Below are 12,659 nucleotides of genomic sequence, written 5' to 3'. Positions count from 1 at the left end.
TGGTTAAAGAGGAACGTTTTCACCTGGCACCTAAAGGTGTATAATGAAGGCTCCAGGCTCCACAAATGGGGAGCTACTGCAGAAAAGGCCCCGTCCTCATGTTGCCACCCTCTGGACCTCTTGTGGAGGAGATACACGAAGAAGGAGCTCAGAGGATGATTTCAGGATCCAAGTGGGTTCATATGGAGAGAGGCTGTCTTATACGGCTCAGTTGGTTGCAACAGAGAGAACTTCCTTTCCCTACCAGCTCTTCGACTTTCTGCGCACTTGACGCTGCCCGTTTTGCTTCATGCATGGAGGCTTATTATCTGCCGTCCTCCTAATGCACACTTCTTTTTCCTCTGTGCCTCTTTGTGTGCCCGATTATACATCCAGCCCCTCGGGAACGGATGTCCCAGCCTTCCTTGTCTTGTCACCTGGATTAGCCCCCCCCTCCCTCCTTTGGAGATTTGTGCAGCCCAGGTGTACACAGGCAAAGAAACCACAAGTAGGCTGGCAAGCGGCTGATTGTGATAATCTGTGCCCCCCCACAAGGGCATGGGAAGGCACTCAAACACAATTTCCTCTACCTGCTGGCGATTGCACCCACCCGCTCTCTTGTGGCTAACAGAAGCATAACGTTAAGTGTGGTTAAGATTGCGCTGACTTGCCCCTGCCACCAATTCTGAGAGATTTCAAGGCGGGTGATGCAGGTCAGGTGCGCATGGAAGACTCCAAATCAGAACTGACGTGGCAGAATGCCAGGCGCAGGAGGGAGCGAGAGCCAGGCCTTCCCACGCCACTAGATCAATTCAGCCTCTCTTTGCCCACTTCCCCTTCTCCCACCCTCCCCCAAGTGGCTATCTAAGCACCCGGGAAATTTTCTGGATTTGGCAACCCATTGCAAGATAAGGGCACCTTGATCTCTGCCATGCATACCCTGGTTGCAGGTTTAAGGCGTGGTTTTGTTTGTTGCTGCCATTCCTGCTACCGATAGGGCAGATAAAAGAAAGCACTTCTTCACACAGCATGTGGAACTCACTGCCACATGAGGCAGCGCCAACCAGTAGCTTGGATGGCTTTAAAGGAGGATTAGACAAATCCATGGAGGGGGATCAGGCTATTGCTGGCTACTAGCCACAAGGTTGGAGCCAGTAGCATTTCTGAGTACTAGTTGCTGGAAAGTTTAGGAGGTGACAGGGCTCCTGTGCATGGGTCCAGCTTCTGGATTTTGCACATGCATCTGGGTGGCCACTGAGTCCAGGAGCCTGGGCTCTCACAGCCTTTGCAGTTTTACAGCACCAGCTTTTAAAAACGTTGCCCCATATCGCATGTTGAGAGCAGAGCACTTGGGCAGAGAGGCTCAGTGGCTTGGCTACGGCTGCCTATCTGTGGCCGAGATGAGATTTGAAGTCTGGACTCCTTTTATTTGCTTATTTCATAAAACGTATGCACTGCTTGATTTCTTTAAAGCAGCCGAAAAGCGGTTTGCAAAAAACGAACGACAATAATTTAAGACTTTCAAAAAGCTAAAATAACAATAGAAGGAAAACAGATTAGAACTTGCATCGACTTTCTAAACATTTGGGTAGGCTTGTCTGAACAAGGATGTTTTTAGCCAGTGCCAAAAAGCATACAGTGAAGGTATAGGGCGTTCCAAAGTTTAGGTGCTGCCACACTAAAAGAGTGAGTCAACAAATGCAGAAGGGGTATCTTCCATCTATAGATGCGGAAATGGCACCTGTAGCAATGCCATTGCACTGATCAAAGCAGCTGAGTGAACGTATATGGGGCCAGGCAATTTCGCAAGTAAACTGTTCCAAAAGGCTTTGTATCCTAATAACTTGGCCCAGTAGCAAATGGGAAACCAGTGCAGATCTCTGAGCTACAGGTGCCATAATATGCTGACAAGGCCTCACTCCTGTCAGCAATTGTGCTGCAGCATCCAATATTAACTGATGCTTCCAGATCAAACACAAGAGAAGTCCCACTTTGAGCTTGTTGCAGTCACCAAGGCACAAACCTCAGCTCACAGCTTGGCCAATAGGCCACCTCCCACCTGCCTTGCCCCTATTTTTTCTAGCTCGCTTTCATGTGGGTCTGCAGTGCCCCCTAACACAATGACACCAATGCTTTCCCCCCCGAAACCCCTGCAAAACCCAGGGGTAGCAAGGATCTGAACCTGAGCTTTGGCTGGAGACATGCCCGGGGAGGTGGGGCACTGGTGGTCATGCCCCTTGGTGCATTTGCAAACGGTGTCGGATTTTCAGGTGGGGTGCATGTGTGCATGTGTGCCTGCCTTGTTCTCGGAGAGAGCGCGCGGCTTGTTAATTTTCTGCTCTGGAAAGTGCTGCCATAAATCGCGGCTGTGCCGGGGCAGCCGGCAGGAATTGGCTAGAATTATAGCTGTCATGTTCTAATACCTTAATGCATGGCCATTGCTCATAATGACAGGGGACAGGGCAGCTTGCGAGGCCCCCGCGCATGACATGCACCTGCCCCCCTCCCTCCCCGCCACTCATCCCTCCTCCACTCTGAGAGGTTTAATAGGCCTTACCGTCCCCTGTTCCTTCCCCCCACCCCCAACCGGCTGATCCTGATATCAAATCAACATGAGCTTATTGGAAAGGCACGAAAATGAAATCTGGGGCCCCGTTCATCTCCTGTTGCTTTGTTAGGCATGCCCTGCTCTGCCCCTGGGTGGGATTTCTTTTTGGGGAGGGGGTGGTAAGGGGGGTTGGCTGCTATGTGTGATTAGAAAGATGGGAGGGGTGGAGGGCACACCCCAAGAAAGGCGACAGCTCTCAACCAGACCATCCCGGCTAAAGGACGATTGTCGTGGGGCAGCCCTGATAGAGAAGGAAAAGCCAGAGGTTATGGTTGATATGTAGCTGTGCCTTTAAGGGCAGGTTATTCGTTACATAGAATTATAGAACTGTCAAGATAGAAGGGACCACAAGGATCATCTAATCCAACCCTCCAATGCAGGAATCTTTTGCCCAACGTGGGCCTTGCACCCGTGACCCTGAGATTAAAAATTTCAGGCTCTGCCAATTGAGCTGTTTATTTATTTGCCCATGCAAATACCCACTGGGGTGGCTTTAAAAAAGGTTGGACAAATTCATGGAGAGGGCTACTGATGGCTACTAGCAGTTCGAAAATACACCAGTGCAAGTAGATAAATAGGTACCACTGTGGCGGAAAGGTATATGGTGGTTCCGTGCACTCGGGTTTCCGTCAGGGTGTTCCGTTGCGCCAGAAGTGGTTTAGTCATGCTGGCCACATGACCCAGAAAGCTGTCTGTGGATAAACACTGGCTCCCTCGGCCTGAAAACGAGATGGGCACTGCAAGCCCATAGTCACCTTTGACTGGACTTAACTGTCCAGGGGTCCTTTACCTTTTACCTTTTACCTTACTAGCTACGATGGGGACGCTCTGCCTCTATAGTTGAAGGCAGCAATGCTTCTGAATGCCAGTTGCTGGAAGCCACACGAGGGGAGAGTTGCTCTTGTGGTCGGATCCTGCTTGCTGGTTTCCCACAGGCATCTGCTTGGCCACTGTGAGAACAGGATGCTGGACTTGATGGGCAATTGACCTGATCTGTCAGGCTCTTCCTATGTTCTTATGACTGGTAGCATCTCTCCAGGGTCTCAGTGTTAGAATTCCTGCTCCATGATTGCAGTCATGGGATTGTTTATCACATGACGGTGTATGTTTTGACTCCACAGAGTGGGAAGTGACGTAGACAGGATGTTTGTGTTACTGTGTTCTGTGAAGTGGGACTATTGTCCTTTGTTCTTTTTCTCTTTGCTGTCTGATGCTAAAAAGAGAGAGGGAGACATGTTGCAGTGCTCCGTGTGTGTTTATATGTAAATAAAGTAGATTAGCCAAAATGCTGAGTTGCTGAGGTCTGTCACGCGAGATAATAATAACAATAACAATAATAATAATAATTTTTATTTATACCCCACCCTCCCCAGGCAAGACCGGGCTCAGGGCGGCTAACACGTGATATAAAACAAATTGATTGAAATACAACTTAAAAACAAGATTAAAATACAACATTAAAACATTAAAATATTAAAATACAGCCTCATTTCAATGGAAACTCAAATCAAAAACTTTTTCGGGGGATGAAAACGTCAAGCCTTCACCAAGGTTAACTTTCCAGACTGGTCCTACATGGGCCAGAAAAACGCCAGGGAAGTCCCCAAATAGGAGTTCCATCACAGGAGGGGAAAGGAAAAAGGGGAGGAGAGAGGGAATCAAACTGATTCTAAACCAAAGGCCAGGTGGAACAACTCTGTCTTACAGCCTTGCAGAAAGAAATCAGATCCTGCAGGGCCCTGGTCTCATGAGGCAGAGCGTTCCACCAGGCCGGGGCCAGTGTTGAAAAGGCCCTGGTTGAGGCCAATCTGACTTCCTTAGGGCCCGGGACCTCTAGGGTGTTGCTATTTATGGACCTTAAGGTGCTCCGTGGGGCATACCGGGAGAGGCGGTCCTGTAGGTACGAGGGTCCTACGCACAAACTCTGCGGATCCCTAAGTGTGCCGGTATCGGTTGGCATCGGTTGCTGTGATGTTCAGGCAGAAGAAAGCTTTTGAAGCTCCCGAACGATCGACCAGGAAGGGGAGAACATGCCAGTCGGGCATGTGTCTCTGCCAGGGTCCTACTTGAGTGTAGGCTGAACTCCTGACACTCAGATGGGCAGCATTCTTCATTCTACCTGAAGATGTCATTGGACTTGGGGCATGCCAAACAGGTGCTCGGCCACTGAGCTATGCTCCTTCCCTTAAGACTCCAGAGCCTGCTCTGCCCAGTTAGCAGTGCTTCCATCCCCACAGGAGCAGCGAGAGCATGAAGCATGCCAAACACGCCTGCCGAGCATTGGGTGTGTGCTCTGAACGCCACATCTAGTCCTCAATTGTACGGCGGTAACAACTGTTTGACAGTGGAGCAGGCCAGAATCACAGAATCTTAGAGTTGAAAGGGATCCTACGGGTCACCTAGTCCAGCCCCCTGCAATGCAGGAATCTCAGCGAAATCATCCCTGACAGATGGCCGCCCACCTGCCTCAGAAGATGGGAGCATATTCACCCAGTGCTTTACCAGTTGCACTGGCTCCCGGTGGAGTACCGGGTCAAGTTCAAGGTGCTGGTTTTGACCTTTAAAGCCCTTTGTGGCTTAGGGCCCTTGCATTTATGGAATCGCCTCTCCTGGTCTGCCCCACAGATGACCTTAAGGTCCATGAATAATCATAGTTTAGAGGTCCCGGGCCCTAAGGAAGTCAGATTATCCTCCACCAGGGCCAAGGCCTTCTCAGTGATGGCTCCGACCTGGTGGAATGCTCTGTCCCATGAGACTAGGGCCCTACAGGATTTAACCTCCTTCCGCAGGGCCTGTAAGACAGAGCTATTCCGCCTGGCTTTCAATTTGAACTTAGCCTGATCTTTTATTCCCTTTCCTTTCCTCCCCCTCCCCTTTTATGAAGATTACCCGCTCTGGGATCCCACAGCTAATTCTCCCCTGGCCTCCTCGCTGGCCCAAGTAGGACTAATTTAGAGCCCAGGTGATCATCTAATACTTATTGGATGGATTTCCCCCCAAACTGATTTTTGAATTCTGAATTTATTGTTATTCACGTTTTATACTGTATTTTATGCTGTTTTTTGTTGCATTAATTGTTTTAAATTTGTTGTTAGCCGCCCTGATCCCGGTTTTCTGACCCAGGAAGGGCGGGGTATAAATAAAAAAATATTTATTATTATTAGAAGAAGATGGTGGAGTTTCCTTGGAAGTTCTTTTGAAACAGGTGGGATGACCATCTTTTGGGGATTCTCCATCTATGATGCCTTCTTTTGCAGGGGATGGACTAGATGACACCACAGGTCCCTTCCAACTCTACAGTGTTGGCCGTGGGTGCTGCTGCCTTGGGAGGCACCCAACTGGGGCGGGGAGGGTGTCAAACTGGTTCCCCGCTACACCAGGCCCACCTGCACCCCCCCCCTCTGCCGCACTTATTAGCAAAGCAATCAGTTTGGGGGTAATTAGGTATTAATTGCCCAAAGACACTGGCGTTGATAGCCCGTGCTAATTTATCTCCCACCTGCTCACTGCCTCTTGTTAAAATCCAATTAAGGCCCGGCCATTTGTATAGTTTAATGCGTGAAGGAAAGTTCTGCCTTCTCTCTCCATTTAATTCTGTTACTGAATTTTGGGCAAGCGGCTCCTCGACCGCCGTCAGCCGCGAGACTGACCAAGCGCCTTCGATCGGATCAATGGCCCGTTCAGGATAGATCATCCTTTGCCGACCACTGTCTCTTTTGGACTACAACTCCCATCAGCCATGCTGGCTCAGGATGATGGGAGTTGTAGTCTAAAGCATCTGGGGTGAGGGCACCAGGTTGGCAAGAATCCTCATAGATGATGAGCTACTTGTTCCTGCAAATGACAGCGCAGCTCCTGGGTTTGAGGCACTCCCTAGAACTGGTGGGCATGCCGTGTGGGAAGACTGTTAATCTGTGGAACTCCCTTCCACAGGAGGCAAGACAACTTTAAAAGAAGAGGGCTATTGATGACTACTTGCCATGATAGCTATTCTCTGCCTCCACAATCGGAGGCAACGATGCTTCTGAATGTCAGGAGGGGAGAGTTGTTCTTGTGGTCAAATCCTGCTTGCTGGTTTCCCATTGGGTTATCGGGTTGGCCATTGTGAGAACAGAATGCTGTACTGGCTAGGCCATGGGCCTGACCCAGCAGCTTCTTCTTATGCTCTTATGGGTCCAAACATGCTGCCATGGAGCTCAAGGTGGTCACATGGTCCTATCCTTCCCCAGGACCCATAATAGCCCTGTGAGGTAGGCTAGGCTGAGAGGCAGCAACTGGCAAAGGTCACCTAGCGGGCTTCATGGCCCGGTGGGGTTTTGAACCCTGGTCTCCCAGGTCGTAGCCCAGCACTCAAACGACTATGCTGTGCTGCCTCTGTGTTCTTACGGGGGGTGCCCAGGCCTTGACCGTACAGAGCATGCTGGCTTACCAAACTGGCCGTGCAGATGCGTGCTTCTCAAACCAGCTTGACTGGCAGGAATTGACCTTCCAAATGTCTTCCTGCAAGGAGGGGAACGTGATTACAGTGGACGCTCGGGTTGCAAACATGATCCGTGAGGGAGGCATGTTCGCAACCCACAGCGCCGTGTCTGTGCACGTGCGGGTTGCGATTCAGCGCTTATGCGCTAAGTGCGATTTAACGCTTCTGCGCATGCACGACCACTGAAACTCGGAAGTAACCCATTCCGGTACTTCTGGGTTTCGGTGCATCCGTAACCTGAAAAAACGCAACCTGAAGCGTCTGTAATCCGAGGTATGACTGTATCTGCTTGCGTCTGCAGAACAAGCTGCTCTTTTAAGGCCACGGCAGCAAATAAAATGGGGTCAGGGGAGGATGGCAGATTCCTTTGGGTCTGATTTTGATTTGGGCTATGTTCAAAACAGGACCCGGGTGGCGCTGTGGGTTAAACCACAGAGCCTAGGACTTGCCGATCAGAAGGTTGGCGGTTCGAATCCCCGCGACAGGGTGAGCTTCTGTTTTTCGGTCCCTGCTCCTACCTACCTAGCAGTTCGAACGCACATCAAAGTGCAAGTAGATAAATAGGTACCATTCCGACGGGAAGGTAAACGGTGTTTCCGTGCGCTGCTCTGGTTCGCCAGAAGCAGCTTAGTCATGCTGGCCACAAGACCTGGAAGCTGTACGCCGGCTCCCTCAGCCAATAAAGCGAGATGAGAGCCGCAACCCCAGAGTCGGCCACGACTGGACCTAATGGTCAGGGGTCCCTTTACCTTTACCTATTTTCAAAACAGTCCGGCCCTCTGGGTGCTTCCCTGACCTCTTGCTGACTTTGCTCCGGGAGGGAATTCTGAACAAGGGCCTCGCCAAGGTGGGAATCAGCTTGTCTCCTTGGGATATAGAACCATAGAATTGGAGAGTTGGAAGAGGCTATGCAGGTCATTAGTCCAACTCCAACCCAATCTTTTGCCCAACATGGAGCTCAAACCCACAACCCTGATATTCAGAGTCTCGTGCTCTACTGACTGAGCTCTCCCAGCGGGTTTGGAAGCCTCCCTCTGCAGGGTCTGGACGGTCCCTGTAATGGACTGAGAGCAGAAGGCACTTCCCCCCAGCAAATGTTCCTTAGGGGCTCATTTTGGAGCCTAATGGAGCAGGGAGGGCGCCAGGGTTCCTCACCCCAGGCAAAAGCAGAGGGGGTCGTTTCGGATGCTCAGATGGAGAGGGACTGGCTGGCGTCTGGGATGGCAGAGCCGTAGAGAGCAACTAGCCTGGTTCAGCCAAGCTGTGTCCCCGAGAAGCACACAGGAGCCTCTCCTGAGCTCATGCCCAGATTGAGGATGGGGTCATCACTCTGCCGCAAAATGTCCCTATGGCACTTTATGTTTATAAAATTGCTTATAGACTGCTTTTTCATTATAAAAGCATCATAAAATCATAGATTTGTAAAGGGACCACAAGGGTCATCTAGCCCAACCTCTTACAATGCAGGAAACTTTTGCCCAACCTGAGACTCGAACCCACAACCCTGAATTTAAGAGTCTCACTCTCTGCCGACTGAGTCCTGCTGTATTCCGCCTTGGGCAGTTTGCAACAAAGAGACATTAACAGACACCAATTGACCAGTTGCCAGGGATTCTTTACCTGTGATTCCTGAATTGCGGGGGGTTGAGCTAGATGAAGAAGAAGAAGAAGAAGAAGAAGAAGAAGAAGAGTTTGGATTTGATATCCCGCCTTTCACTCCCTTTAAGGAGTCTCAAAGCGGCTAACATTCTCCTTTCCCTTCCTCCCCCACAACAAACACTCTGTGAGGGGAGTGGGGCTGAGAGACTTCAGAGAAGTGTGACTGGCCCAAGCTCACCCAGCAGCTGCAGGTGGAGGAGCGGAGACACGAACCCGGTTCCCCAGATTACGAGACTACCGCTCTTAACCACTACACCACACTGGCTGACCCCACAGGTCCCCTACAATTCTATGAATTAATTGTTGTCAAAGGATGTATCCTTAAATGCCTGCTTGTTCCTGAATCCTGCTTGCGGGCTGCCCACAGGAATCTGCTTGGCCGCTGTGTGATCAGGGTGCTGGGCCAGATGGGCTGTGGGCCTGATCCATCTGGCTGCCGCCACCTTCTCATGAGTTTCCACCTTCTCACCCCTCAGGCTCCTCCTGCAGCGGGACTACAGCTTCCTGAGGGACATCAACATCTGGCCTCCCTTCGTCATCATTGGCGTCTACTGCTCGACTCTGTCGGCCGCTATGAGCAACCTGATCGGAGCCTCCCGAATCCTCTACGCCTTGGCCAAGGACGACCTCTTTGGTGAGTTGACCTTCTGCCTGCCTGGGCCTACTTCTTGCGTCAGGGATGCCTTAGCAATGTCTCACCTTGGCAGGCAGGCGTGGACCAACTTAAGAAAGTAAGTGGAGCCGTAAGTGGGAGTGGCCGCCGAGACCACATTTACTTTTAAACGACAACTTCCCTGTTTAAGGAAGTTTTTAATGTTTGATGCTGTATTGGTTTTAATATTCAGTTGGAAGCCACCCAGAGTGGCTGGGGAAACCCAGCCAGATGGGTGGGGTATAAATTATTATTATTATTATTATTATTATTATTATTATTATTATTATTATTAATCAGGCCAGCGACCCACGTAGTCCAGCATCCTGTTCTCACAGTGGCCAACCAGATACCTGTGGAAAACCAGCAAGCAGGATTTGAACGTGAGAGCAGCTGGTTCCCAGCAGCTGGTATATGGAAGCATTGCTGCCCTGAATTGTCAGGGCACAGTGCCAGTATGCCAAGGCCACAGTCTGGGGCAGCGTCTCCCAGCTTCCCTGGATTTCTTATGGACTACAGTTCCCATCATCCACAGCCAGATGCAGGGCACCACGTTGGGGGAGGCTGATCTAGGGTACCAGTTTCTGATGGACTGAGTTTACTAAGCTTTTCCACACTGAGCTGATTTGATTGATTGATTATATTTCTACGCCGCACTTCATTCGCATGAACCTCAAAAGCGGCTCACAAACAGTAAATAACAACAACCAAACAGAACATCACAAATGCAACATAAATCGTATAGATTAATCAACAGATAATCAGTGAAACAATTACAAATCACCAGGGGCTCACAGCAAACGTTCAAAACATCAAAAGACAAAAGCATTGAAAGCACAAATACACAAAATGAAGAGCGTGTCAGTAGATTGAAAAAAAACGACAAAAAACAGCAATTCAACAAATGTAGAATAAATTTGATGTTGCAAAAGAAAACAAATCATTGTTTCAGCACATGAATACAAAGCAGAACAGGAAATTAACCCGCCACCTTTGGTCTTTTAGTTGCCCTACACACACGTAGACACACTCCATGCCTTAATACTCTTTGGGGGCTGTTGCTGAACGCAGCTGATTCTGCAGTCTGGAAGATCCTTAGCTCTGCCTGGCAGTCCTCTGCGCCCTCTCCTCTGTCTCCTGCTTGGCTCTGTCTACCTCCCTGCCTGGCTCTCCCCAGCGGTTCCCTTGTTCCAGCACTTGGCCGTCCTTTCCGAGTCCTCTGCCTCCCTGGCGGGCTACATGGGCAACCGCCAGTCAGGTTGGTTTGCCTTTGCCCTCACCTGGCAGGGCCTGTTGATGGGGCTTTGCTCCTGGGCAGAGAAGCAGCCCACCCTCAAAGACTGCTGCCGGCAGGGCAGGGGACATGGGAAGCTGCCTTATATATTGGTACGTTGGTACGTCTGACTCAGTATTGTCCACCCTGGCTGGCAGAGGCCTTCCAGGATTTCCAGAGAAGACATGCTATTGGGAGACGCTGACAGGGCTGGATTAGCCATTAAGCAAAATAAGCATGTGCTTTAGGGCATCAAAGGAAGGGGGAACCACATACATTTTCCATTGCTGGTTTATTTTAACCTTAATGGTCCCAAATGGCTCAGCTGAGCATTCGCTTTCTCCCTTGAAGTATATTAAAAAAATCCCAACAGAACAACTATGCAACAATTCAGGCTGGGTGCCTTATCTCCATCAAGTATAGAAGCAGATTCATTACGTAAGATGAGTTTTGAGGATCGGATCAAAGAGTTTGCAGTTAGAAAAAGAAGGAGATTTTTCTTTTCAAATACAAAGCCTACAAAAATAAACATTATTTTCCATGTTACTATAGGTTTAGTTTCATTTTGAAGCATAAGATTTTATTTTACTGTTTATTGTTGTTTAGATTTTGCATTAGATATATATGGGGCACCAACATCGTTTAAATGCTTAGGGCCTCTGAAGGTCTCTTTTGGCCCAGCAACAGCCCAATAAGCTCACTGGAAGAAGGGGCTGCTGCTTCCATTCTGCCGGGCTCCTTTGCTGGTCTTGCATTTCAGCAACCTTTACCCCACAGTCCAGCTCATACGCCAGCCTTCCCCAACCTGCTGCCCTGCAGTTGTTTCAGCCCCGGCCAGAACAGGGCGCAGGGCGGTTGTCTTCATAAACAGAAGTGGCTGGTCTTCATCTCTCCCTCCCAACTGTGCCCGTGTGCTATTGCATTGTAAAAGAAACAATTATGTTTGATTCAAGGGGAGCCTTCTTCCATATGCAGATTGCCAGCATGTCCCCCTACCAGCTAAATCATGGGTAGGCAAACTTAAGGCCCAGGGGCTGGATCCTGCCCAAGCGCCTTCTAAATCTGGCCCACAGACGGTCTGGGAATCAGCGTGTTTTTACATGAGTAGAATGTGTGCTTTTATTTAAAATGCATCTCTGGGTTATTTGTGGGGCCTGCCTGGTGTTTTTACATGAGTTGAATGTGACTTTTATTTAAAATGCATTTCTGGGTTATTTGTGGGGCATAGGAATTTCTTCATATACAGTGGTTGCGAATGGGATCCGTTCCGGAGCCCCGTTCACAACCTGAACAGAACACAACCCGCGTCTGTGCATGCGTGGGTTGTGATTCGCTGCTTCTGTGCATGCGCGTGACGCCATTTTGCGCGTTTCCGTGTCTACGCAAGCAGCAAAACCCGGAGGTAACCCTTTCCGGTACTTCCGGGTCACCGCTGGACGCAACCTGAAAAGACGCGTTCGCAACATGAGATATGACTGTATTTTTTTCAAAATATAGTCCGGCCCACCACATGGTCTGAGGGATGGTGGACCGGCCCCCTGCTGAAAAATTTGCTGACCCCATTCTAGATCAAGACATAAAGGTTGGCAAAGAGTTAAATTTCCCCCTACCTACCTATCTCTCGAACTAGGGACCCAGTCTGCATCTAGCAGCCCCCCTCCAATTGGTTTCACTTCTTGCTCTGCACTTAAAAGCACATAGCTTGGCCCTGATTAATCCAGGTGGGGTGTGTTTTAGTTGATTTTCCCCCAATCCATTAAGCCAGCCAATTAACTGATGGAACATTTCAGCCTCAGCGTTTAATTAACATATAGTAAAACGGGCGTCAACACTCTGCTGTGGACCTCTCCATTAGGGGCGGGCAGACGCCAGCCTTGTGGGATCTACTTTACCTTCTGCTGGAACCCCCAGAGGGAGCCAGGTGCAAATAGAAGTGGCTCAGGCAGGCAGGTGTATGTCCGAATCAACTTCACAAATGATTTTCATGCATGCATATTTATTTTTTAAG

The 12,659-nt window shown here is 49.7% G+C and overlaps 1 protein-coding gene across 1 annotated transcript in view; it reads left to right on the top strand.

Annotated features, from left to right (window-relative positions):
* Positions 1-12,659, top strand: part of LOC310762164 (solute carrier family 12 member 9-like) — a 93,098-nt gene that overhangs the window by 22,703 nt on the left and 57,736 nt on the right. The window contains exon 7 of the mRNA XM_083612773.1: positions 9,203-9,360. Coding sequence (XP_083468899.1) covers positions 9,203-9,360 — 158 coding nt within the window. The remainder of the gene's footprint in view (positions 1-9,202; positions 9,361-12,659) is intronic.

The sequence above is a fragment of the Podarcis filfolensis genome, assembly GCF_964270895.1.
Source record: "Podarcis filfolensis genome assembly, chromosome: 5".
NCBI lineage: Eukaryota > Metazoa > Chordata > Lepidosauria > Squamata > Lacertidae > Podarcis > Podarcis filfolensis.
This window is presented reverse-complemented; position numbering and strand designations above follow the sequence as displayed.